The sequence below is a fragment of the Staurois parvus genome, unplaced genomic scaffold (genome assembly GCF_062004578.1).
Source record: "Staurois parvus isolate SC_StPar_1 unplaced genomic scaffold, SC_StPar_1.0 ptg000206l, whole genome shotgun sequence".
Lineage (NCBI taxonomy): Eukaryota > Metazoa > Chordata > Amphibia > Anura > Ranidae > Staurois > Staurois parvus.
Window position 1 is genome coordinate 356,391 of NW_028318002.1, and position 27,676 is coordinate 384,066.

The 27,676-nt window shown below is 40.8% G+C and overlaps 1 protein-coding gene across 1 annotated transcript in view; it reads left to right on the plus strand.

Moving 5' to 3' along the window:
- The window catches only part of LOC149461290 (P2X purinoceptor 1-like), a 73,297-nt gene extending 50,568 nt beyond the window's left edge, over positions 1 to 22,729 (plus strand). Inside the window, exons 8-14 of the mRNA XM_089678528.1 lie at positions 2,299 to 2,440; positions 5,513 to 5,640; positions 6,013 to 6,103; positions 11,198 to 11,263; positions 16,063 to 16,158; positions 17,832 to 17,957; positions 22,417 to 22,729. Coding sequence (XP_089534654.1) covers positions 2,299 to 2,440; positions 5,513 to 5,640; positions 6,013 to 6,103; positions 11,198 to 11,263; positions 16,063 to 16,158; positions 17,832 to 17,930 — 622 coding nt within the window. The 3' untranslated portion in view covers positions 17,931 to 17,957; positions 22,417 to 22,729. The remainder of the gene's footprint in view (positions 1 to 2,298; positions 2,441 to 5,512; positions 5,641 to 6,012; positions 6,104 to 11,197; positions 11,264 to 16,062; positions 16,159 to 17,831; positions 17,958 to 22,416) is intronic.
- Positions 22,730 to 27,676: the final 4,947 nt, after the last annotated feature.

Genomic DNA, 27,676 nt, shown 5'->3' on the forward strand with positions numbered 1-27,676 from the left:
GCAGTGGTTTTACAGGACAGGTTCCACTCAGAACATGCCTCACCATGGTCAACCAAAGAAGTTGAGTGCACGTGCTCAGCGTCTTATCCAGAGGTTGTCTTTAGGAAATAGACATATGAGTGCTGCCAGCATTGCTGCAGAGGTTGAAGGGGTGGGGAGTCAGCCTGTCAGTGCTTAGACCATACGCCGCACACTGCATCAAATTTGTCTGCATGGCTGTCATTCCAGAAGGAAGCCTCTTCTAAAGATGATGCACAAGAAAATCCGCAAACAGTTTGCTGAAGACAAGCAGACTAAGGACATGGATTACTGGAACTATGTCCTGTGGTCTGATGAGACCAAGATAAACTGATTTCGTTCAGATGGTGTCAAGTGTGTGTGGCGGCAACCAGGTGAGGTGTACAAAGAAAGCATGTCTTGCCTACAGTCATGCATGGTGGTGGGAGTGTCATGGTCTGGAGCTGCATGAGTGCTGCCGGGACTGGGGAGCTACAGTTCATTGAGGGAACCATGAATGCCAACATGTGACATACTGAAGCAGAGCATGATCCCCTCCCTTTGGAGACTGGGCCACAGGGCAGTATTCCTACATGATAATGACCCCAAACCACCTCCAAGATGACCACTGCCTTTCTAAAGAAGGTCTCAGATGTGAATGGGGAGCAGAAATGTTAAATTTGGTGTTATTGCTTTCACTCTCTCATACTGTTCACTGAAAGTTCAACATGGCATCAAAGTAACTGGCAAAGAACTCTGAGGACCTGAGAAAAAGAATTGTTGCTCTACATAAAAACGGCCTAGGATATAAAAAGATTGCCAAGACCCTGCAACTGAGCTGCAGCACGGTAGCCAAGACCATACAGTGATTTAACAGGACAGGTTCCCCTCAGAACAGGCCTCGCCATGGTCAACCAAAGAAGTTGAGTGCATGTGCTCAGCGTCATATCCAGAGATTGTCTTTGAGAAATAGACGTATGAGCGCTGCCAGCAATGCTGCAGAGGTTGAAGGGGTGGGGGGTCAGTCTGTCAGTGCTCAGACCATATATCACACACTGCATCAAATTGGTAGCTTCTTCTAAAGATGATGCACAAGAAGGCCCGCAAACAGTTTGCTGAAGACAAGCAGACCAAGGACATGGATTACTGGAACCATGTCCTGTGGTCTGATGAGACCAAGATAAACTTATTTGGTTCAGATGGTGTCAAGCGTGTGTGGCGGCAATCAGGTGAGGAGTACAAAGACAAGTGTGTCTGGCCTACAGTCAAGCATGGTGGTGGGAGTGTCATTGTCTGGGGCTGCATGAGTGCTGCCAGCACTGGGGAGCTACAGTTCATTGAGGGAACCATGAATGCCAATATGTACTGTGGCATACTGAAGCGAAGCATGATCCCCTCCCTTCGGAGACTAGGCCGCATGACAGTATTCCAACATGATAACAACTCCAAACACACCTCCAAGATGACCACTGCCTTGCTAAAGAAGCTGAGAGTAAAGGTGATGGCCTAGCCAAGCATGTCTTCAGACCTAAACCCTATTGAGCATCTGTACGGCATCCTCAAACGGAAGGTGCAGGAGCGCAAGGTATCTCACATCCACCAGCTCCGTGATGTCGTCATGGAGGAGCTGAAGAGGACTCCAGTGGCAACCTCCATGCCCAAGATGGTTAAGGCAGTGCTGGAAAATAATGGTGGCCACATAAAATCTTGACACTTTGGGCCCAATTTGAACATTTTCACTTAGGGGTGTACTCACTTTTGTTGCCAACGATTTAGACATCAATGGCTGTGTGTTGAGTATTATTATACTTTACATTGTAGCAGTGTCATTTCTTCAGTGTTGTCACATGAAAAAATATAATAAAATATTGACAAAAATGTGAGGGGTGTACTCACTTCTGGGAGATACTGTGTGTGTGTATATATATATATATATATATATATGTATGAATAGGTTTTGAACTCCAAGTGGCTTTTGGTTTTTTTTTTTTGGAACTGATATCCTTAGATCTTACATTAGGGGAACAATAAAAATGAAACCACTCTGTAATTTATCACTTTTAGTTACTTATTTGTACTCTACTTTATTGTGTGTGTAATACATTGAGACGTGTTTAAAGTGGTCTGTATAGTTGGTTCTTATGTGTAAGCATTTACTTGTTATTTAGAAAAATTTTTGTTATTGTTAATAAGCAGAGTGCGCAACCAAACAAACTTTTATGTGATTACTTACCACCATCAAAAGATGTGATCAAAATGTTTGCGTTCTTGACTTTTTTATGGTTTATTTTTACTTTGCAGACAGAATTTAGTGGAATCTGTAACCAGTGATTACCTAAAGAAATGTATCTATGACAAAGATACAGACCCACTTTGTCCTGTTTTTCGACTTGGATATATTGTGGAGCAAACAGGACAGAAGTTCAGTGACATAGCATATAAGGTATCGGTAGATAAAGCATGTACTGTAAATGTAGATGGCAAGGCTTGATGTTGAGACCCGCCAAATCAAAATTCAAAGCTAGTCCACAGCATAAGAAAACAAAATAGATTCACTAAAAATACCTTCCTGTAGGGGTTTTAGATGCAGCCACTTGACTGCAAAGCCTTCCTTCATCCTTCTTCCCCTGTGATTTTTGGGTAGGGACGAAGGGGGATGTTAACTTCACAGCAGGATGCAAATGTCTCATATGCATTAACTTCAGATTCCAGCTAAAAGTGCCTATACATTAGACATACTGGGGGTTATTTGCTAAGGCTAGAGAGTGCAAAATCACGCATTTCTGCATAGAAACCAGTTAGCTCCCAGGTTTTATTGTCAAAGCTTAAATGAACAAGCTGAGGTTAGAAGTTGATTGGCTACCATGCACAGCTGCACCCAGGGCAGATGCTAGACTATTTTTACGCCCTAGGAAAGACCAGCTACTTGTGCCCCCCCCCAAAAAAAATTAGTTCTTTTAAAAACAGTAGAAAATATTAAACCAACAAAACATGAAACTGCTACATTTCTTTTAATTTGTAAAAATAAGTGCCATAAGATGCCACCAGCGTCAATATTAACCAGCTCCCTACCACACTATAGCCGAAGGACAGCTACAGCATGGTTGTCTGGTTCCATGGATGTCATTCCAGAACAGACCCCCTGCACGCCCCTAGCGGTGCATACCTGGGACGTACCTGTGTCCTATGGACACAGCTGATCACGGGATATGGTAAACGGCCAATCACGGCGGCCTTTTTCCCCGTGACACAGCAGATCACCAGGTAAATACAGTTGACGGTAATCGGTTGCACTTTCCTCAAGCTGTCACAGCATGAGGAAAGCATTGCCGATAACCAGCAATTGTCAGAGAAGTGATCGGCACTGATCATCAGGGCACTAATGATCAGTGCCCTGATGATCAGTGCCCAGCAGTGTTGCCCACCTGTGCCACCCACCTGTGCCCAGCAGTGCCGCCCACCTGTACCCATCAGTGCCGCCCACCTGTACCCATCAGTGCCACCCGCCTGTGCCCTGCAGTGCCACCCACCTGTGTCCTGCAGTGCCACCCATCAGGGCAGCATCATCAGTGCCACCTCATCAGTGACGCCTATCAATGCCACCTATCAGTGCCCATCAGTGCTGCCTATCAGTGCCCATCAGTGCTGCCTGTCAGTGCAGCCTCATGAACTTACATCGGTGAAGGAGAAAAATTACCTGTTTGCAAAATTTTATAGAAGCAAAGAAAAACTTTTTGCTCTTTTTTTGTTTATAGTGCAAAAAATAAAACACCCAGTGGCAATTAAATACCACCAAAAAAAAGTTCTATTTGTGTGAAAAAAAAATTGTCATTCAAAATGCGACAGCGCTGAAAGCTGAAAATTGGCCTGGGCAGGAAGGGGGTATAAGTGCCCGGTAGGCAAGTGGTTAAAGACACAGTGTCACAGACGGACTGTATCTATGACTGGCAGTGACAGTGTGACAGTTGCAGTGAGTGGAGGATGAGAGATCCACACTCTGACAGATCCCAGGCTGGAATTCCTCAGGCAATGGGGGAGATGAAATGCTGTGACAGCAGGCAGTTGAACTGTGCGATCCTATACAGTGCAGTGACAGATCCTACACAACACACCGCCCCCAATACTGATACAGATCAGCAGGCCCAGAAGGCACTAGCAGAGCAGGCTTTGGGGTCGTGATGATGTCATCACTCACTGACATATTGCACATGTCATAGATGACCGGCTGGGTCACACTCACACAGACACGAGACATCAGAGTCAGACATTACCTTCTTCCACAGGCGCAGCTCTGCCTCTGCTGATGAATGGAAGAGAAGGGCTGGGACTCCACACTGATCAGCAGCTGCCAGCCGGCTTGCAGTAAGGGACTGAGTCTGAGAAGAACACTGTGAGGAGTGACAGCTCAGCTGCTACCCTGGCCCCAGACACCCCGCATCTTCCTCTATTTTTTCTTCCTCCCCTCTCAGCTGAAGGATCATTCATGACTTGGTGGCGCCTCACACCGAGTTGAGTGCAACCAGGAGCCCCTAGGTGGCCGTGAGCCCTAGGGGGCTGCCTAGTTTGCCTAGTGGAAGCACTGGCCCTGGCTGCACCAGATTCTGAGTGCTCCAGTTTTAGTAAATCTCTCCCACATGTCACCAGGCAATGCCACTTAGGAAATGCTCTGCAGAGGAGCCAACAAGGCTGTTGATTTCAGCTTTGGACAGCTATCAGTATTAAGAATTAGTTTGGTTGAACAATATTTGTAATGAACTAAGCACATATTAATTTTTAAATTTGCATTGAGATCTGTTTTAAGGAACCTCCCTGATGTATAAAATACAGCATCTTCATGAAAATGTAACTCTTTGCATGGAAAATAAAGTCGGTGCCAGGAGGAAAGGCATCTAGGAGAGTTGGCCAAAGCATTCGGTGTGCATGAGGACTAAAAATGTGTTTAAGCCAATACAAAGTGATTGTATTACATTGTATTACGAGTTGCAGCACACTTACAAAATATGTAAACCCAACATTTCATATTCCTGATATGTGCCTGCTGTATCATGTACTTGTATGAAAAAGTATCCTGATTTCTTTGTAATGCTTTCTTTGTGTGAAATCCCTGGTATTCTTGCCAGTCCCTCTGCTTTCCTGTTAAAAACTGACCACACTAGGCAGGAGAGCACAGCATGGTCAGTTCTCTGGCTGTGCTGACAGCTAATCCAATGATCAGGCATGTGCTGAAATCCTTTCACCCACCCCTCCCCAAACCCCGCACAGCCATTCACTGGGAAGACCAGTGTGCAGCTGAGAACAAAGAGTATGGGAGCACTTATAAAAAAGGGAAAGGGCATTTATAATGTTTTTTTTTTATATCTAAACAAATGTTTTACCTTTCATTTCTATTTTAAACTGAATCGGTTATTTTACAGGATGTGGGTGTACGTATTCTTTAAGCGTACCATGCTCTCACACGTTGTTTGCACAGTGTCCTTGTAACTTATCATGTCTTAACAATAATACTGTTTTGTAGGGAGGGACCATTGGCATTATAATCGACTGGCAGTGTGATCTGGATTGGCCATGGAAGTATTGTAAACCCACATATAGTTTCCATGGACTCAATGATGAGAACTCAGCCTCACAAGGCTTTAATTTCAGGTATGTCATGTTTCAATTTGGTTTTACCGAACAAACAGTGCTAATCTTTACATGTGTACTCTTAGAAAGTAAACTGTAAATACCAGACAGGTAGAGAAAATTGCTGCACAAAGCAATAGTAAATGGATAAAGTTGCAGTTATAATTTTACTTGTAAAATGGAACTAGAGACAAAAACATTTATGCTGCAGACTTTTTACTAAAAATAATACAGCATTTTTTTTTCCGAGTCCCCGTAACATAATTTTATTATTTTTTTATCATGCTGCTGTTTGTCCATTTCCTGTAAAAAAAAATATCTTTGGGTGATCTTGAAGTGCAATCTCAAGGGTGACTTTTTTGAATGATGTTTTTTTTTTTTTGTCGCTTAAAGACATGCAAGGTACTACAAAGATAATGGTGTAAAGAAAAGAAGTTTATTCAAGGTCTTTGGTATTCGCTTTGACATCTTAGTGAATGGAGAGGTAATGTTAGTTTCAAATATTATTGTTGCAGTCATTGTTATTATTATACAGGATACTTAATGGCTAATTATATTACACAATAGAGTAATAATTTATACATATCAAGATCAGAACGTAATACCAATAGTTTATTCTCTTTTTGATCAAAAGCTCAGTCTAGCAATCTCTAGAGATTTAATTACCATACGATCACTTTGTTGTTTCTTTTCAATCAGGTTTATTTGCCTTTGTAGCAAGGTTCATTAATATTTACTCTGTTTTACTAGGAAGGAGTTAGTTTTGAGATGTGCAAAATTTAACAAAGCAGAACTATTTAATATATTTTAGTAGATTAAATTTTACTGATGAAAATAAATCTTTTGATTAAATGATACTATTAATCCAATATTATTTCAGTAAATACTTAGTTCTGTAATTTATTTTATTTAAAAAATTACAGAGATGATCAAATAATTCTGCAGTTGCTTTCAACAACATCCCTACCTTTTATCTGATTAAATATTATTATATTAGCACATTTGGCAGATATGAATAAAACTGGGTCATTATGGTGTTCAAATAATACTTTTCTAAAATGTCTACATGCTTATACAGCCAACTGAGAGATAAAACAAAGAAACCATCCCTTAAAATGGTCACCTTTTCTACATGCCAACCTTTCGTGATGTGAGTCACATTATGCATATATATGGAAAGAATGTACAAGTGGTGTATTTTAATCCCCTAGAACCCAAAGGCAAAATGTGAGCCTGTCCAAAAATAGTCATACACTCCTGAATTGTCATTGTTTAAGGACATATGGGAATATTTACCCTTGCTTTACATGCCACATTGTCACAAGTTATTAGTGTGCATAGCAAACAAAAATTTTTTAAAATTCTTAAACTTTATACAAATGTTCTTTCAAAGCCATTTAAACAATCTTGTAGGAAACAGGATCTCATCTGGTTCTTGCTAGTTCACTAAACCCTGGTTCACACCGCTGCAACTTGTCATGTAATTTGACAGTTCCAAATCGCACGACAAGCTGCACCCTTTTAAATCGGTTTTGAAAATAGTTCCTGCACTAGTTTCTGCAACTTCAGGCGCGACTTGCATAGGCATCTGTGCATGAAGTCATACAGATGTCAGGCAAGTCTCACCTGAAATCACACGGACGTGTGGCTTTGATATCGTGCTACTTCAAGTAAAGTAGCTTGATTTCAAAGTTGCATTCAGTGTGAGCCAGGGCTAAGGGGCCTATTTATAAAGCAGTGAATGTCACATTCATCAGACATTTTTTGCAAGTGAATCAGGCCGTGCAGTTTAAAACACGTACACCAGGAAGATTCACCTGAAGTGAATGTTTAGTTCATGTCAAAGTTACTGCCTTATAAATATGTGTGGATATTTGCAAAGTATTCCCAGTATGCACTAAAAGTTTTGAATTATTTTCAGTTCTCCTGACTTCGAACAGGCTTCTACCACACTGTTGTGGATGCTAATCCCATGCCTACCCACCTTTTTAAATAGCCAGTTCGTAGGCCTTGTGTCTACAGACACTACCCCATGTAAAAATATTGCAAGAGCTAGGTAATCACTGTTATCCGAGTGTACTGCTGCTGAACATGTCTTCTCAGTTTTGTTCAGGTAGTGTTTATTCAGTTGAGTGAATATCGTAATGAATCATTGTAATGGTATTGAGAAGCGATACTATGTTTTTCTGTCTAAGCTGTTTGTATGTCCAGATCTCACTTTAACTTTTGATACATTTGATCATTAATTTATATTATAGACTGCAAAAATGATGGTTCTCTGTAGTCTAGGGTTAGACTGGGTTAGCCATATGAGTTGTAAATGTGCTACATCAACGTCTTGTAAAAGCGGTAGTAAACACCGCTTGTTGATTTGTACCTACAGGTAAGCTTAACCTCTTCACGGCGGCCAAACGCAAATGTGCGGCCTCCCGGCATCTGGGCCTTGACGCCAAGCTGCCGCACATTTACATTCTATTATAAAAGAACATATGTGCTGAGAGCGCGCGCCCTGCGCGCTCCCAGCACACATGTCTGGTACTCACGGAAAGGTCCCGATCTCCTCTTTTGATCGGGACCTTTCCCGATCATGTGACGGCATGTCATGGCGGTCACATGACTCTAAACCCCGCCGTGCCTCCCGGCTTCTGAAACCATTAAAGGGCCGGCGCCAAGGGGTTAAAGTGTTACTAAACCCAGGACCCTACATTCACTATATCTGATCTCCCACAGTACACACAACATGATATTGTAATTATTTTAGTAAATATAAACTGCTAAATACCTTTTCTCATCAGCAGTTAGAGCTGTCCTGTGACTTCAGCAGAGCACTGGTTAACCTCTTCACGGCGGCCGCACACAAATGTGCAACCTCCCGGTGTCTGGGCCTTGACACCAAGCGGCCGCACATTTGCGTGCAATTAACAAAGACATATGTGCTGAGAGCTCATGCCCTGCGCGCTCCCAGCACACATGTCCGGTACTCGCGGAAAGGTCCCGATCTCCTCTTTCGATCGGGACCTTTCCCAATCATGTGACCGCCGTGACGGAAATCATGGTGGTCACATGACCTTACAATCCCGCCTCCCAGCTTCTGAAACCCTTAATAGGGTCGGAAGGCACCGGCGCTAACGGATTAAAGCTTGTAGGAGGAGTTTTCTTTCTGCTCCAGGAGGATGTGAAAGTCCTGACCCTCTGTCTGAACAGTGCTGATTGGCCCTGTGCTGATCACATGCACTCTCCCAAGAAAAAAAAAACTCTCTAGCAATACACACCAAACTGAGCATGTGCATGCGACTACGGATTCAGTCTGTATCAGGTGGTTATTTCAACAAGAGGAGGGGCAGAGTAGAAAGGATCAAACAGCTTTTTTACACAATGCAGAGGCTTAACCCCTTAGGTCCCACAGTGAGTATAACAAGCTTGCTTTACTGCATATACAGACTGATTTTACTGTAGTGGGTTTAGTAACACTTTAAAGTGTTATTAAGCCCAGGACCCTGCATTCACTCTATCTGCTCTCCCACAGTACACAGAACACAAAAATGCAATTATTTTAGTAAATATAAACTGCTAAATACCTTTTCTCATCAGCAGTTAGAGTAGTCTTGTGACTTCTATCAGTGTTCAGCTGAGCACTGGTTAAAGGTTGTAGGAGAAGCTTTCATTCTCCTCTGATTGTTCTATGAGATTGCATAACTCATGACCCTCTGTCTAGATTGCGCTGATTGACCCTATGCTGATCACATACACCCGCCCAAGAAAAAGAAAAAACACTCTAGCAATACACATCAAACTGAGCATGTGCAGAGTGTCCCCAAGGCTGTGTTCTATCAGGAGATAAGAGGGGGCACTGGAAGAAGGAGAGGATTGGAGAGGTCAGGATTAATTATCTTTTTTACACAATGCAGAGGATTAACCCCTTAGGTTCCACAGTGAATATAACAAGCATGCTTTACTGCATATACAGACTGATTATACTGTTGTGGGTTTAGTAACACTTTAAAATAAAGTTTACTTGTATGTACAAGGAATATCTCCTATATGTGCACCATTTAGGAAATGTTCACTTCTTCTGCAGCCGGTGATGTCTCCTGCCCATGTGCGCTGGGATCTAAAGTGATGGCATGCTATCCCTTTCTTCGAGCCCTGCTGTGCCAGGGCTGTGGCTCCCATGCGCTTGTGCAAGAGTGATATCATTGCAGCTCAGCAATTCAAGTGGACAGAGCCCACAATCTCAGAAGGAAGACTGGGTGAAGATGGAAGCCCTCTCAGCGATGACAATGCACCACTGGAGGGCTTCATTGAAAGGTAAGTCTTTCATAATGTGCGACTATGCCATGCATGCTAACACATTATGTCCTGAATTTGGAGGGAAGATTTTTTTTCTTAAACAGCCTTTAATACCACTTTAAGGTTCTCAGGGGTCAGTATTGGATCATCTGTTATTTTATCTACATATGTCTTTCCTGGATTGCATCATGTCTAATTGTAATGCAAGGTTACAGATTCATAATCAAAAAGAATCCTAAAAACGTATATGTATTGTAATACTATTGCTAACTGATTTGTTTTAACTAGATATTGGTCAATTATTTGTATTTTACATTTGATTATTCTGTATTTATTATGTTTTGAAAGAAGCCATGTACAGGCATACCTTGGTTTATGAATTGAACTCATTCTCCGGGACGTTTCATATTGCGAAAAATTGTAAACCGAAACGCGGTTTCCTATAGGAATGCATTGAAAACCAATTAATCCGTTCGTTCCGGAGATCAGAAAAAAGTACAAAAAAAGTTTTTCATCTGTTCAAAACTCTTTATAAAGTGCACTTTAAAGGCATAAATACTGTACAGGTACATGATTAAAAATTAATTTGTCAATGCAGTGAAAACCAATTAATCTGTTTGTTCCGGAGGTCAGAAAAAAGTAAAAAAAATGTTTTATCTGTTCAAAGCTCTTTGTAAAGTGCACTTTAAAGGCATAAATACTGTACAGGTACATGATTAAAAATTAATTTGTCAATGCAGTGAAAACCAATTAATCTGTTTGTTCCGGAGGTCAGAAAAAAGTAAAAAAAAATTTTTATCTGTTCAAAACTCTTTGTAAAGTGCACTTTAAAGGCATAAATACTGTACAGGTACATGATTAAAAATTAATTTGTAAATGCATTGAAAACTAATTAATCCATTCCGGAGGTCAGAAAAAAGTAAAAAAAAGTCTTATCTGTTCAAAACTCTTTATAAAGTGCACTTTAAAGGCAGGGGGCGGCATTACAAACTTCCCAGGTGGGAAGCTTACTTCATATTGTGAAAAAAATTTGTAAACCAAGGCATTATGTTCAATGAATTTTCATTCATAAACTGTAAATTACATTAACGGAGGCTTTCGTAAACCGAGGTACGCCTATAAATAAAGTTTAGTAGTAGCAGTTATACTATTTTTCCATCAAATTCACTTTCTGGGAAATGTAATTATCTGAGTTGTCTTGAGTCACAGACATATTTCTATAAGTGTACATAGCTCAAATGTCAAGCAGTTTAGAGTCAACATTAAGACAGCTTTATGTTCATTTCAGGGAGGAAAATTTAATATAATCCCAACAATGACAACAATAGGCTCAGGAATTGGTATTTTTGGAGTGGTAAGTTTAAAATTGTGTATATTGTAATTAATTACTTTTCTTTATTTGCATTTAGCTCTTTTAGACATTTTTAATCCAAACTAAAGAGTTGCAAAGTTCCTTTTTAACCTTGGTTATATTTTGGGGTCTTGTCTAACTACATTTAGTCCCCTTGATATTCTGTATTCTGCATTTTGGTGCAGTAATTCACAGTGACCTCGTGTGGTACAAAGTAGTACTGCAAATAAATAGTAAACCAGATGTAGACTCTTCCTGCTCAGTAATATACAAAGATGAAGCTGATGTACAGGATTATATTGCAAACAGATCTGTTTCTACTTGTAACACAAATTTAAAGATTTACATCTGAGTAGCCTATTCTGTCAGTAGCATGCTGTCTGCTGCTGTGGCAGTGATCATTTCTGCAGCTTTCTTGTCTTGTAGTGTTGAAAACAGTTCATACTCATGGGGAAGGCTGAAGAAGCAGCTGACCATCCAGCTATGAAACAGACACTGTCTGAACTTAGAGGATAAGCCAAAACAAAATGCACTAGCATATTGGTCTATTATAAAGTATTCCAAAGGACACTATACAGCTGACCTGTTGCATTTGAATCACTTCAACAACTATCCATTTATGCCCATTATGAGGTATTTATTACATTTCAGCTATGGGGCTGTTAAATTGGGAAAAACTTTGTCAGTATTTATCATTTTGAAGTAATACATATAGCAGTTTTTGGAACAAGCAACACTTGCTTAGCAAGGTTTCCTGCTTGTGATTTATTTTTTCTTTGCATTTTTAACACAAAAAAAATTAAAAAACGAATAGAAAAATGTAGTTCAATTAGTGCTAACGTTTAAACTAATAGCAACAGTAGTAGTAGTAGTAACTACTAGTAGTGTCAATTTAAAGTGCAAATTGTATTCTTTGATTTGTCTCATTTTAAATGACACTGGGTCTAGTTATAAAAAAAAAATGATCTGTGATTATGTCAACCATTCATCATTTTCCTAATACATATATTCCCTTTACTCAATTGTCAGTGCTATCTAGTGGCAATAATGCAGTATTTTTCTAAATTGGTGCACTTTAGTACTTTAGGAAAAAATACTGCATTATTGCCACTAAATGGCATCAGGGATCCTAGAAAAAAATGTATTAGGAAAATTATGGTGATGATTTGTGGAGCCTGTGCAAATGATTGACATACTAGTACAGTGATTTAAAAAAAATAAATAAATATATATATATATATATATATATATATATATATATATATAGTCCCCTATAAATATGTGGTGCTGGTACAAGAATTAGCTAAGCTATTTACAAATTAAATGGAGGTGTTTTTAAAAATTGTGTATTATTAGCATAAAAAAGCAAGCAAAAACTTGCAAAAAACAAAAGTTTATATATTAATGGTAAAAATTGAAAGAAAAAAAAGGTAAAAAAATTAATAACTAACTAGAAGGGACTTTGATGTAGGAGGATGACCTGATCATACAATATATTCACAAATAATCCAATAATTGTTCAGAGCATAGCAAAGTTCATAGGTGTTTAATACTGTTTTGCTCTAGAGGTAGCACTCTTTCAAAAATGTTGCTTTTAAAATCCAAGGTCACATGAATTGGTATTATCAACCACAAATCATGTGAAAATTTATTTTGAAGTTGATCAGTATTCAAAACTAGGGATATCTTCTAAAGACAGAAATGTCCTAGGAAATAAATGTGGTGTGATTAAGGTAAAACTTAAATAAACTACAAATAAATGTAGTGCGCTAACTCCTCATCAAAAACATATAAAATTGCAAGTGAACAATATATATTTCTGTTTCAATATTTTTATTAAGAAAGTTTTGTTTTAAGAATACAACAAGCTCAAGATATGCCCACGCAGGGGCAGAGCAGAACAATAACACATAAACAGATACATCCTGCTGACTTGTATTAGCTAAATAACGAAATGTCCAATGACATCAAGGATGGACGGCAAAAAGCCGAAGCAAATGTTAGCAGCAGTAATCCAACATATTACCGGAAAAAGAAGAGGAAAGAATAAAGGTTAGAAGAAAGGAAAAAAAAAAAAAGGAATCAGAAAGAAAACATGGAGGAAAGAGAAACTAGAAAAATCACAGATCCAGGGCTAGCACAGGCAGCGACTATAAGAGGCCATAACTAGTAGGAGGCAGGGATGGCAAGGAATAACGTATCCAAGGTTCCCAAATCTTAAGGAATCTCGGATGAGAATCATGAAGAATGCTAGATATCTGTTCATTGATCAACATATCATTCATCCGGGTCTTCACCCCTTGGAAGACAACCAAAGGGGTTCTCCAAGCTTGAGCTATAGCACGTTTTGGCCGAAATAAATAGGTAGGATGCCAGTTTCTGCTGAGACCTAGACAGACCCAAAATTGGGCAATGCAGGAGGGCCACCCTTACATCCCTACGGACCATAATATGAAATGGCGTTTGTAGAAAACCAAAAACCCTAGACCAGAAGCCTATCAATCGCGGGCACGACCACCAGATGTGCAAGACGTCCCCGCGTAGACCACAGTTCCAGAAACACCTATCTCCTCCAGTTGGATTAAAGTGAGCAGTCCAAGCCGGGACCCAGTACCACCGCAGAAGAACTTGTAGGCTGCTTCAAGAGTGACTGTATTGAATGAACATTTTGCCACCATCCCCCAGGCCCTACACCAATCCTCCGCCGCAATCGAGACACCCAGATCTCAAGATACCCAAAACAAGAAGTAAGAGGAAATCCTTGCAAATTAAGGGAATCTCTTGGGGACCCCCAGGTTGCCAGAAATAGAGTCCCCATTGGAAGATGTCCCCTCTATTACTTTTCTGGGGACAGCGCAAAATCTGTTATTTTCTTTTACTTTCACTTTCAAATATAATAGTAAACAAGACAAATAGAGAAGATGAATCTCCCTAATGGAGACACAGACAGCAATAAAAACTGAGAGGTGTTCTAATCCCTCTCTATTCTATCCAAAACTAAAAAATGTTGTGCCTTTAGTTATACTTTATGGGGTGTATTTATTTTAAAAAATGCATAGCAGTTCACTCGGAGAAAGTGCATATGCTTTGGTTCTATGCAAATGGAGAAAACAAAAATGTTACTATTCTTTTTCCTGTGCTAGATAAATGTTTTTTTATTGATTTAAAACAGAAAATACCACATTTAGCTACTAGATGACGCTAAGTATCATTGGAAAATCCTATGGTATTTATTAGCATTTAGTGGCCAAATGCAATATTTTTTGTTTAACCACTAGCCTACAGGGCACTTATACCCCCTTCCTGCCCAGGCCAATTTTCAGCTTTCAGCACTGTCGCACTATGAATGACAATTGCGCGGTCATGCAACACTGTACCCATATGAAATTTTTATCATTTTTTTGTGACAGATAGAGCTTTCTTTTGGTGGTATTAATCACCTCTGGGTTTTTTTTATTTTTTCTTAAACAAACCAAAAACCACTGAAAATTTTGAAAATAAAAATTTTTTTTCTTAGTTTTTGTTATAAAATTTTGTAAATGAGTGATTTTTCTCCTTCACTGATGTGCACTAATGAGGCTGCACTGATGGGCACTGATAGGCTGCACTGATGGACACTGATAGGTGGCACTGATGAGGAGGCACTGGTAGATGGCACTGATGGGCATTGACAGGCATCACTGATGGGCAGTGAAAGGCAGCACTGATACATGGCACTGATATGCAGCACTGATAGGCAGAACTGACTGGCACTAATAGGCAGCACTGACTGGCACTGATAGGCGGCACTGACTGGCACTGATAGGTGGCACTTATTGGCAGCACTGATAGGTGGCACTGATTGGCATTGATAAATGGCACTGACTGGTACTGATGGGTGACACTGAAAGGCAGCTCAGATGGGCACTGATATGTGGCATGGATGTGCACTGGTGTGCACTGATATGTGGCACTGATGTGGCACTGATGGGCACTGGCACGAGGCACTGATATAAGGCAATGATGGACACTGACAGGTGGCACTGCTGGGGCTACACTGATCATCAGGCCACACTGATCATCAGTGCCCTGATGATCAGTGTAGATGTCCCCTCCATGGAAAGCCAATTACCGGCTCTCCTCTCCTCTCAAGCTGTCAGCATGACAGCTCGAGAGGAGAGAAATGTCGATAAGCGGCATTTCCGTGTTTACATGTGATCAGCTGTGATTGGACACAGCTGATCACATGACCGAGCCAACATCTTCAGCTCTTTCCGTGATCGGTGGTCCGCTGTGTCCGAGGGACACAGAGCACCACCGATTGCTGCTCTGCGCGCTCCCTGAGCCGTGCATGCGCAGTGAGAATGGGAGGACGTCATATGACATCCTCCCAGAACGAGAGAACCACCTTGCGCCCGTCATATTACTATATAGTGGGCGGGAGGTGGTTAAAACCAATGGTAAACAGCCATCTAGCACAGGACAGTCTAACAGCATTTGGTTTTTGCCCCATTCACACAGAAAAAATGTATATGCACTTTCGCTGGGTGAATTGTTTTAGTTTTTTTTTATATAAATACTCTGCTGAGTAATGGTTTGCAGCTTTAGTGCTCCTCAGCAATGCTTTTGTTATGTACAATTTCTTGACAGGTAGTTTAGAAAGGCTCCATATAACCTAACTGAACATATATTCTGCAGGAGAAAGTTCAAACATGAGAGAGGAGAAATGTCAAATGGAAACATTTTGATATGAAGTATATTTTATGAAGCTTTTATTTTTTTTTTGTTTAATCTGAGTGGGTTGATATTTCTTATGTCTTCAGGCAACCGTTGTATGTGACCTAATGTTATTGCATGTCCTTCCTAAACGGAACTACTACAAGGAGAAAAAATTCAAGCATACAAAAAATGAAGAAAAGGTAAATAACTACATGAAAATGTTAACTATTTGCTTTTTTGACATTACAGGAGCCTTAAATGAGTACATTCACAGTAAATATTTGCTAAGAAAAATCTGTGGTTTGTCATTGCTGATTTCTCCTTGTGACAAAAGGTAGTTGCCTAGCTGTCCTGCTGATCTAAATGATGATGAACAAGTATGGAACACAGGAGTCCTGACTTCCCTTCCTACATAATTGTTCTAGGTCAGCTATAGCAGTATACATATTTCTCTCACAATAGGAACCCTAGACCGAGAGCAATCTGAAGACTGTCATTGCTGACCTTAATTTGAAAATCAAAGAAAAAATAACCAGCGGCACAGTGTAGAATCCCTTGTAGGTAAAACATTATTGTTCCAAACAACAACAAAAACTCTATCTGGGATCTCATTCTCTGACAGGTTTCACGCACAATTTGGCTGAAACAGGTGAGACCTCAGTTAGGCTTTCATAGGGGGCATTCTGCATCCCATTCTACCATTGCTAGGTGGATCAGGCAACTGATCTCCATATTTCTCCTTTCTCTTTCAGAGCCCATTCCACCAGGGATGTTGGTATCACTGGAACATTTCAGCATGTCATTGTTGACCTTAATTTGAAAATCAAAGAAAAAATAACCAGTGGCACAGTGTAGAATCCCTTGTAGGTAAGACATTATTGTTCCAAACAACAAAAACTCTATCTGGGATCTCATTCTCTGACAGGTTTCATCCAAAATGTGGCTGAAACAGTTGAGACGTCTATGATTAATCCTAATATTGGGTAAAACGCATCCAAGGAAGAGGTCCCAGGCAAGGTTTTGTGGTGTTGCCTGGAACAATAAAGTTCTAACAAGGTATGGTGTTCCGCCAGTTCTTTTGATTCATTTACAGTATTTGGGGCATTGACGTGCCCCTGTTCAGCATTGGCACCCAACAGTCAAGAAGGTGACCCAGCACACAGAGTCCATAGTCTAGAACAATCTTGCAAATCAGTAATGTGAAGTAAAAAATCTTATCTGCCTGCTTATTCTGGGTCAGTGACTGAGAAGCATTAATAGGAAGAGAGGAACTAAGAAAGGATGGAAGGAAAGAAGAGTTTCTATGATATATGATTTTAAAGACTTATTTCATTGGTCTCCAAACTGCGGCCCTTTGCTTGCTTGTATCTGGCCCTTGGGGCCCTATTTCATTCACTGATACCAACAATGGGGCATAATTCCCCCCACTGACACTAATGATGGGGCACAATTCCTCCCAATGACACCAAGTATGGGGCCCACTGACACCAATGATGGGGCATAATTGTCCCCTGCATGACAACGATGATGGGGCACTATTCGTTCATATGACACCAATAATGGGATGCAATTCCTTTCAATGACACCAACAATGGGGCTCAATGACACCACTTATGGGACACAATTCCTCTGATACCAATGATGGGGCACTATTGCTCCCACTGACGCCAAAGATGGGTCATTGTTTTTTCCTCACTGACTTCGGGACCTTTTCTACTGCCAATGGCCACAGTCCGGCCCCCTGTCTGAAGGACCGCAAGCTGGCCCTTTGCCTAGAAAGTTTGAAGACTCGTGACTTATTTGATAGGTTTGTTGGTTTCATATACTCCTCTTTATATTCATCTTCTGTGCATCTTACTTTTCCCTAAATCAGAAGACTATAAATAATGAAGATGGAATGGGCTATTCAAATAACGATCAACAAGACAACTCCCAAAGCTCTGGGATTCCTGTAGCAACAGCTGCTAGTTAACATCTAACCAATCTTCTACAGCACAGGGTAAGCAAGTTATATTTTTAATGGGTCAAAGCATAAAGAAAATGCTACCAAGTAATATGTTAAATACTTAGGTGTTTATCAATGTTTTCACACAAGATTCACACAACTTTCACCCACAGTTCACATATTTTTCTAATGGATTCTTTTTTGATAAACATTTGAATTCTGGGTCCAAATATTGTTAGACTTCTTAAAGTATATCTAAAGGAAAACTTTTGTTTTATAGTTTTGGATAGAGTAAAGTATGGCTAAAATGTCTGTTATTTTTTTTTTTTTTTTTGCTGTTTGTGTCTGACTGAGGAGATTTCCTTTCACCTCCTGTCTTGACAGACATAATAGTAAGTGAAGATATCCATTCTTAGTTGTTACTGGAACCAGTTCCTCTTCCTAGTCATCAGTCTGTTAAGGACTTACAGTACCTGCAGCGTGTGCCTGCAGAAGGGTGGTTGACGTTGACCATTTTATTTTCTCCATAATCAGGCAACTGGGGTGCTTCCAGTTATCAAGTGGTCGACTGCATGATTGTCCTTTTGTTTATAATGTTACATCAAAACAAGTTTAAATAAGATACTTTAGAAAACATATTTATAATATTCAGTTGTTTTATAGAACTTTCTGACTTTCAGCAAAAGCTATCCCTTTATTTTTCCATATCAAAGGTTTTATCATAGCCACCAAGCATTTTACCTAGTTTGCAATAATTGAAACTACCTTTATTTAAAATATATGTATAAAAACATTTTATTCTAATCATACAGTATAGTACACAGGATTTATAGACCGCGGGTTATATGCAGCTACCTTTAAATGATTAGACACTGGCAAAAAGCTTGTTAGGGCCGTCCTCAGAGCATACCAAATAACCTCACCCACTCCATGGGACTCCATTTTTTGCTAATGTCCTTAGGCAATAGAATTGTTCTCCCATGGAGAAGCATTTTCAACATTAAATTTTTTTTCTCTGAAACATCTATCAATAGGTAACTGCTTACTGCCCTGGGCTATCTAACAGTTTTTCAGATATCTGCGGTATGTACCTTGGGAACCATACCCAGAATGCACCATGTGACTCCAGCCTGTAATATTTGCTTCAGGCATTGTATACTGTGTTAGGTGCTAACCTTTGCACGTAATGCAATGTGAGTAGTTAGCCGTAGGGTGCTATACAGGTCCAGGCTCATGGCCCATTTCTATCATTTCCCAGACCCTGAAGACTCTTTCTATGGTATGCCCACTGTGATGGGTGGAGCCTGAACTTATAATAGGTCCAGTTTTTGTGGATAAGTATGATTACATTGGTTCCTCTTACTAACACAGTCTGCAGTCCATAGCACAATATGCAGTTCTACAGACAGAGGATTTGTATATTATTCACTTTATTGTGGTAAGCCCTGCTGTTTTGCCTCTAATGTTTCTTGGTGGAAGCAATAGTTTGTGTTTTTTTCTCCTCCTATTTAGACTTTGTCTCAGGAGGATACAGTTACTGTGTCACGCCTTCTGCATGACACCTTTCTACCTTTCTCAAAACTCAAACAGCACATTGCTGCACTCCTGCTGCCATCTGCTACAGATAGACAGCCACAGAAACCTGGCCAATGCCTGGGTTATAGCAGATCCTATACCCAAAAACTCAAAACCACATCCATCCCACACTTCATAACTGTATCCACCCCACTGGGGATCCTCTTGCATAGCAGTGGTGGTTTAAATTCGCAAGGAATCTGGGATGAAAGAGCATTCTGTGAGAGGCCTATAGGAAACTCTAAGCAGTGCTCCCTTTATCTAACTCTGGCTCTCTCTCATGCAACATGAGGCTTATCTGACAACAACAGATTTCTCTGCCATTGTGTCTAAATTCTGAAAATCTTAAGGCTTTTTGAACCTTTCCAGGATCTGAAAATGCTACAGATTCTCTATTCTGTTTGATTCTGTTCAGGATCCAGAAGCAGAACCTCCTTTCCTTGAGAATATTGTAGAGGAAAGTATTGAAGAGGTCTTTTTTGTTTGGCAGAAGGACAAGGTGGTTTTGAGATCAAAACCTTCCTTCCTACCTTAGGTGGTGTCTTCTTTCCACTTCAGTGATGGCATACTGTACATTGATAGGGGGCATTCTGCATCCCATTCTACCATTGCTAGGTGGATCAGGCAACTCATCTCCATGTTTCTCCTTCCCAGATTTTCACGGCCACCAACTGGTCTTCTTTTCACATGTTTTTCAAATTCTACCAGGTGGATGTTAGGGCCCTAGCTGAGGCAAGCTTTGGCCACAAGGTGCTTCAAGCTATCATCTGACATTTTTTTTCAGGTTTTCCAACCCTTGTTTTCTTGTGGTCCTGATGACAGTTCAGTTTGGAATGTTTTTGCCCACCTTCAGTTTTCAGTTTATAGATTAGGTAAGACTTATAGTCTATGAAAACGTGTCCTGTACTGTACAATTAAGATATTAGGAATTTTGTATTCTTTACTTCATGATTGTAGAGTATACACAAAAGCCTGAAAGTGCAATGTCCAGGATCTCAATAACCCATCAATAGGATTGGACATTATCACACAGAAGGCAGAATGGGACCTGTGACCATGTCAATTAGAGATGAGCGAATTTTTCAAAAATTCGATTCGGCTGATTCGGCGAATTCCAGGAAGAAATTCGATTCGATGCGAATTAATTCGCTACGAAGTTCACTTATAAAAAGGGTTTCTAGGCTTCAGAGAGCCTTTAAATTAGTGCAGAACACTGTACCTTTAATTTAAATGCCCTTGGAGATGAGGAAGGAGAAGGAGAAGGATGAGAAGAAGGAGAAGGAAAAGGATGAGAAGAAGGAGAAGGAGAAGGATGAGAAGAAGGAGAAGGAGAAGGATGAGAAGAAGGAGAAGGAGAAGGATGAGAAGAAGGAGAAGGAGAAGGATGAGAAGAAGGAGAAGGAGAAGGATGAGAAGAAGGAGAAGGATGAGAAGAAGGAGAAGGATGAGAAGAAGGAGAAGGATGAGAAGAAGGATGAGAAGAAGGATGAGAAGAAGGAGAAGGATGAGAAGAAGGACAGTTCTGTGACAGTTTCTGTCTATTTCTGACAGTTCTGTGACATTCACTCCATACAGCGGTTTCAACCGCTGTATGGAGGGAATGTCCCAGAACTGTCAGAAATAGTCTATTTCTGACAGTTGTGGGACATTCACTCCATACAGCGGTTTCAACCGCTGTATGGAGGGAATGTCCCAGAACTGTCATAAATAGTCTATTTCTGACAGTTCTGGGACATTCACTCCATACAGCGGTTGAAACATTGTATCTATTTGTTTCCATAAATGACATTCTGCAGATACACTTAGAGGAGCTCTGCAGATACACTTTTTGCCGGCTTGGAATTATTCTTATTTTCATCCTACTTCTTCTTCTTCTTCTTCTTCTTCATCCTCATCCTCTTCTTCTTCTTCTGAGGATGAGGATGAAGAAGAAGAAGAAGAAGTAGGATGAAAATAAGATTAATTCCAAGCCGGCAAAAAGTGTATGTGCAGAGCTCCTCTAAGTGTATCTGCAGAGCTCCTCTAAGTGTATCTGCAGAATAGAGGAACTCTGCACATACACTTTTTGCCGGCTTGGAATTATTCTTATTTTCATCCTACTTCTTCTTCTTCTTCTTCTTCCTCATCCTCATCCTCTTCTTCTTCTTCTGAGGATGAGGATGAAGAAGTAGAAGAAGAAGAAGTAGGATGAAAATAAGAATTCCAAACCGGCAAAAAGTGTATGTGCAGAGTTCCTCTATTTCTGACAGTTCTCTGACAGCTTCTTCACATGTACAGCGGTTGAAACATCTGTATCCTAAATGGAAACTAATAGATACAATGTTTCAACCGCTGTATATGTGTTCCTTCTGTCAGAGAACTGTCAGAAATAGCGGAGCTCTCTGCAGGGACACTTTTGCCGGCTGATCGGGAAAAATCCGATTCGCGCACCCGAAGTAGGCAAATATTCGGATTCGACGCGAATCGAATTTTTCCTGAAATTCGTATCGAATTCCGGTTCGCCTGGTTCGATTCGCTCATCTCTAATGTCAATAGTAGCCATGAGTTTTGCATAACTGCTGTAGGAGGCATACTAAGCCCACAAGTAAAAAGTATATGTTGACAGCTATACTATACAGTATGCATATGTTATTTTTATTATAGTCATTTATATAGAGCATGCTTTTTTAAAGTGCGGGAGGAAACTGTAGTACCTGGAGGAAACCCATGCATGCACAGAGACAACTTACAAACTCCACGCAGACTTCAGTGTTGCAAGGCAGAATTGCTAACCACTAAGTTTGTTATGTTACTTATTATACAGGTTTACTGTAAAAATCGTTAGTAATTATGCAATTAATTTTTTACTGTATTTTTGTGATAGCACATTCCAAGTCACTAAGTGAATAAATCAATTTGTGAAAGCAAATTCTTACTATTTTCTCTCCTTTTTTTTCAGATGTTCTGAGGCCATAAAAGTCTCCATATTTTGGTTATCTGGCTTTAAATCAGCACATTCCTTACTGTAGAATAAACGACCTTGTGAATGAAAATTAGACATTTTAGAAGAACGGACTTTAAAAAAGCACTGAATTAATGAAGTAATGCAAACATAATTATGTTGTACAATTTTATTGCACAGCTATGCCAGCACACAAGAACATAAAAGATCCCAATACCCAAACAGTACAAACAAAAGATGTGCCATTTTTTAAGGTATTTTGAAGATGTCCTTATAATACAGGGTGCAGCAACATAACCTCCTTTTTTCAAAATGCAATAAAACCCATTTTATGAATCAGAATTGTTTTTATTGTCTTTAATAATGTAGGTACATATCTAAAGTTCTGTTTTACACAGTTTTGAAAATCATATCAGGCAGGTGACGCCCCCCATTGTCCATACACTGAATAAGTGAATTCAGACCGGTATGTGAACATGTTGGAGGAATTTGTTTTTCCATGACTTGATGAATTGGACTTAGGGGACATTTGGTTCCAACAGGACGGAGCAACGGCTCACACTTCAAGAGCATCAATGGCTGTTTTAAGGGAACACTTCCCGGAGCGCCTCATCTCAATAAGGGGTGATTTGGAGTGGACAGCCTGCTCCCCCGATTTGGCCCCTTGCGACTTTTTTTTGTGGGTTTTTTTGAAATCCCACGTTTATGTAAACCATCCAAGGACCCTACAAGACCTGAAGGCCAACATCCGCGCAGAAATTGCCAACATACCCGCTGCTATGCTGGTAAGGGTCATGAATAACGTCATAAATCGGCTTATTCAGTGTATGGACAATGGGGGGCGTCACCTACCTGATATGATTTTCAAAACTGTGTAAAACAGAACTTTAGATATGTACCTACATTATTAAAGACAATAAAAACAATTCTGATTCATAAAATTGGTTTTATTGCGTTTTGAAAAAAGGAAGTTATGTTGCTGCACCCTGTATAATCTGTTTGATAATTTTCATACATATGGAAAGAGGATTTTTTATACCTGACAATCCATAACAAGTTTTGAAACTAGAAATGAATGTATGTGACATGACAACTGCTGTGGCAACCCATACCGCATAAGGATAAAGATCCAATACAAAGAATAACTGCTTTCCAACACTATTCTTCCTAGTAATGCAACACCTGTGAGATGCAGGTTTTTTCCTTTTCAGAGAATGTTGTTCTGCAAACGTGTGCCTTTATGTGGCAATGGAACTCTTTGTTGCCTTTTAATAACCTTATGTTTACAGTAGAGGGTACATTATCCCTGTGTATATATTCCCATGTATATATTTGAACATCTTACCATACTAGTAACTGGCAAGAAAAAAAATTCAAAACCCTGTATGTGAATATTGAGTAGGGTTTTTTTTAATTTATTTGGTTTATCATAGTGGTATTGGCATTTAAATGTTATTACTATGAACTTGTTTATACTCTATTCATTTCAGCTAACACGGGAACTATTGTAACAAAATTTAAATTCCCAAAGCAATTTTCCAGGTTGGGCAGGAGGCACTCATAGTGCTGTGTTTAGAGATGAGATGCTGTTATCTAGTAATTTGAACTGAATCCTAAAGCGTCTAAAGCACCTATTCTTGCAACTGGCAGTGCTTTTAAGACCAGTGGTTGTCATGGGTATAGGGTGAATGTTTTGGGCTTATGATGCTTGATTCATGCAGTTCAATTCATAGCAGTGCTTCCAAGACTTCCAAGGTTGGCATGGGTATGGGGGCACTTTAAGTGCACACCTTTAGCTGTTATTCTTTGCAAACTGCATGAAAAAATAAATGAGTTTCTCTACCTCACACCAACACACACACCTGCAAGCACAAAGACACACACACACTACCACCACCGTAGTTTTTTAGCTTTTGTTTATATGGAAGATGAGATACAGGCTTTGCATCACTGCATTAGGTTGAATAAGCAGACTTGGGGGGAGTTGACTGTTAAGGCTGAACTCTACCTTGCAGTGGGACCACCCCCAAACTTCAAGGGTTAAATGCTCATTTAGGTCCAGGGTACTGGAAAAAGCACTTTTACTTACCTTATCCTCTTCATCCACAGGCGTTCTCCGCACTGCTAGACCTGTCTCCGCAGCTTCCACTCCCCTATGTTTTGGTGGTCACAGGTCCTCTGACACCATCATGTATAATGCAAGGCCCATTGTCCCGCACTGGATATGAGAACTCTGGGGGACAGTCAACCACTAGAGTGTAGGAGAGTAGAGGAAAGTGCTGTGTCACGGAGTTACAGAGATCAAGTAAATAAAAATGCTTTTCCATGACCGTAGAAATAAACAAGCATTTAACCTTTGTAGTGTGGGGGCAGCCCTGCCGCAAGAGAGGGGCATTTGCCTTTTCCTGCAGATCAATTTTAAATTATCTGCAATCAAAGTGTTATTTTGCTATCATGGGCGAACTGACCATTCGAGCACTCAGGCACTGCCCAAGGGCCCGGGGTCAGTAGGGGGCCCCATTAAATGCCCCAGGTACCTTTTTATAGGCTTTTTGTGAGTGTGGGCAATGACATAGGGGCCCCATGATCCCCTATTGCCTGGGGGCCCCATGAGTTGTCAGTCTGCCCCTGTATGCTATTATGCTGTGTTAGCAACAACAAGATACAACATAGAACTCTACTGCACGCTTGATGGACTGCAAGCAAATATCCTGGGAAACATCTCCTACAAGTCTGATTCCCACTCCATGTACCTTTTAATATGCCCCCTCTACTCCTACTTTTCATATTACTATCCTCTGTTCTCTAAATCTCCTTTCTTTACCCCTCCACTCCACCCCAAAGCTTATACATGTCACCCTCACTTCTACCATCTCCTTTACTCACCTGCTGACCCAAACATCAGGACAGGAATGCATGTGCACTCATATACAGCTCGCTCCCATCTTACTTTCCTCATCTTCCTTCTTCTCCTAAACTCTGGGGATATCTCCCCAAACCCTGGTCCTCCAGTATCTCACCCCCACACGAGGCACCCTCCTTCCTCCAGGAATAGCCGCAATCCACTCAATTTAATCTCAATCCCCATGCTCCTAAAAACCACAGCCCCTTTTTCATGTGCACTCTGGAATGCCTACTCTGTTTGTAATAAGCTCGCCTCTGTCTATGACCTTTTTGTCTCCCACTCCCTTAACCAACTAGCAATTACAGAAACCTGGCTTCAAGCATCAGATTCTGCTTCTCCATCAGCACTTTCCTATGGAGGCCTTCTCTGGACTCACTCACTTAGACCCAGTGGTCGGAAAGGAGGTGGAGTTGGTTTGCTTCTATCCCCACTGAGCACCTTTCAAGTCCTCCATAACCCTCCCTCTTTATCCTTCTCATCTTTCGAAACTCACTGCATTCGGCTGTTTTCTCCTATTTCTCTGAGGATTGCAGTGATCTACCAGCTTCCTGGACTGGTGTCCCACTTTCTTGATGACTTCTCTGCCTGGCTACCCTACTTTCTCTCCTCTGAAATACCCACTATCATTCTTGGAGATTTTAACATCCCCATTAATATGAACAACCCAGCCACATCCCAACTCTTCAACCTAACCTCATCTTTTGCCTTAACACGATGGATACAGTCCTCCACTCACTCTGATGGGAGTACACAAGACCTTGTTTTCTCCCATCTTTGAACTCCCTACAACCTCACAAACACCCCCTTTCCTCTCTCTGATCATAATCTCATCACCTTCACAGTGTCCTCATCTTCAAACACCTATCCCTCTAAGCAGCAATTACCCACAGAAACTTTCACAGCTTAAACCCCTCTCTTTTCCACTCTGCAACTGATCTCCTCTATGACAGAATCTCTCCCCTGTCCTGCCCTAACCTGACCACTGCTGTCTACAACAGTTCACTTTCATCCACACTAGACTCACTTGCTCCTCTAACTACATGAAGTATCAGGCCCCGACCATTAAAACCATGACATTCTGACGACACCAGAAATCTTAATCACATAGTCGTGCACTGGAGCGATTGTGGCGTAAAATCAAACCTCAGCAAGCATTCACCCTATATAAATCTGCTTTCTTAACATACAATTCCTCCCTCAATGCTGCCAAACAAGCCTACTTTGTCACTCTTATTAATACCTTGTCATTCAGTCCTCCTTGTCGTCTCTTCTCTACTTTTAACTTTCTACTTTCTCCACCTCCACCCAGTAACTACTCACTGCTTACGAGATTGCAAATCATTTCAAAAACAAAATTGATGCAATTCATAGTAGCATTTCCACTGCACAGACATCTATCCTACTTAGCATACCCTCAACACTTTCCTCTTTTGACCTTGCTACTACTGAAGAGGTCACTAAAGTTTTCTCAGAAGCCCATCTTACCACCTGCCTTCTGGATCCTGTCCCTTCTCAACTACTACGGTCACCCTCTTCTTCTGTCCTATGCTCCCTCACTCACATCTTTAATCTCTCTCTCTCTCTCTAATGGTGCCTTCCCCACCCTTTAAATCATGCACACCTCACTCCCATACTTAAAAAGCCCTCACTGGACCCCACCAACCTGAACAACTTAAGACCCATTTCCCTGCTCCAGTTTACCTCTATACTCTTAGAACGCTTAGTCTACAATCGTCTGAGCTCCTACCTCACTGACAACAACCTTCTTGACCCTTTACAGTCTGGCTTTTGCTCACTACACTCCACTGAAACTGCCCTACTAAAAATCACTAATGATCTACCAACTGCTAAAACCAATGGCCACTACCCCGTACTCTTACTACTTGACCTCTCTGCGGCTTTTTATACTGTTGACCATCCCCTCCTCCTCAAAAAACTCCACTCTCTTGGCCTCCGAGACTCTGTTCTTTCCTGGTTGTCCTCCTACCTATCGCAGCGCTCCTTCAGCGTTACCTATAACTCTGTCTCCTCCTCTCCACTTCCTCTTTCTGTAGGGGTCCCTTAAGGTTCTGTTCTTGGACCCCTTCTCTTCTCCATCTACACCTCCTCCCTTGGTCACTTGATAAACTCCCATGGCCTTAAGTACCATCTCTATGCTGAAGACACACAAATCTATCTTTCTACTCCTCACCCCTTCAGTGTCCTCTCGCATTACTAACCTACTAAGTGACATATCGGCATGGATGTCACTCCACTTCCTCAAACTCAATCTTTCTAAAACTGAGCTCATACTATTCCCTCCAGCCCGTGCCCCCTCCCCTGACTTCTCCATCAAGATCAATAATACAACCA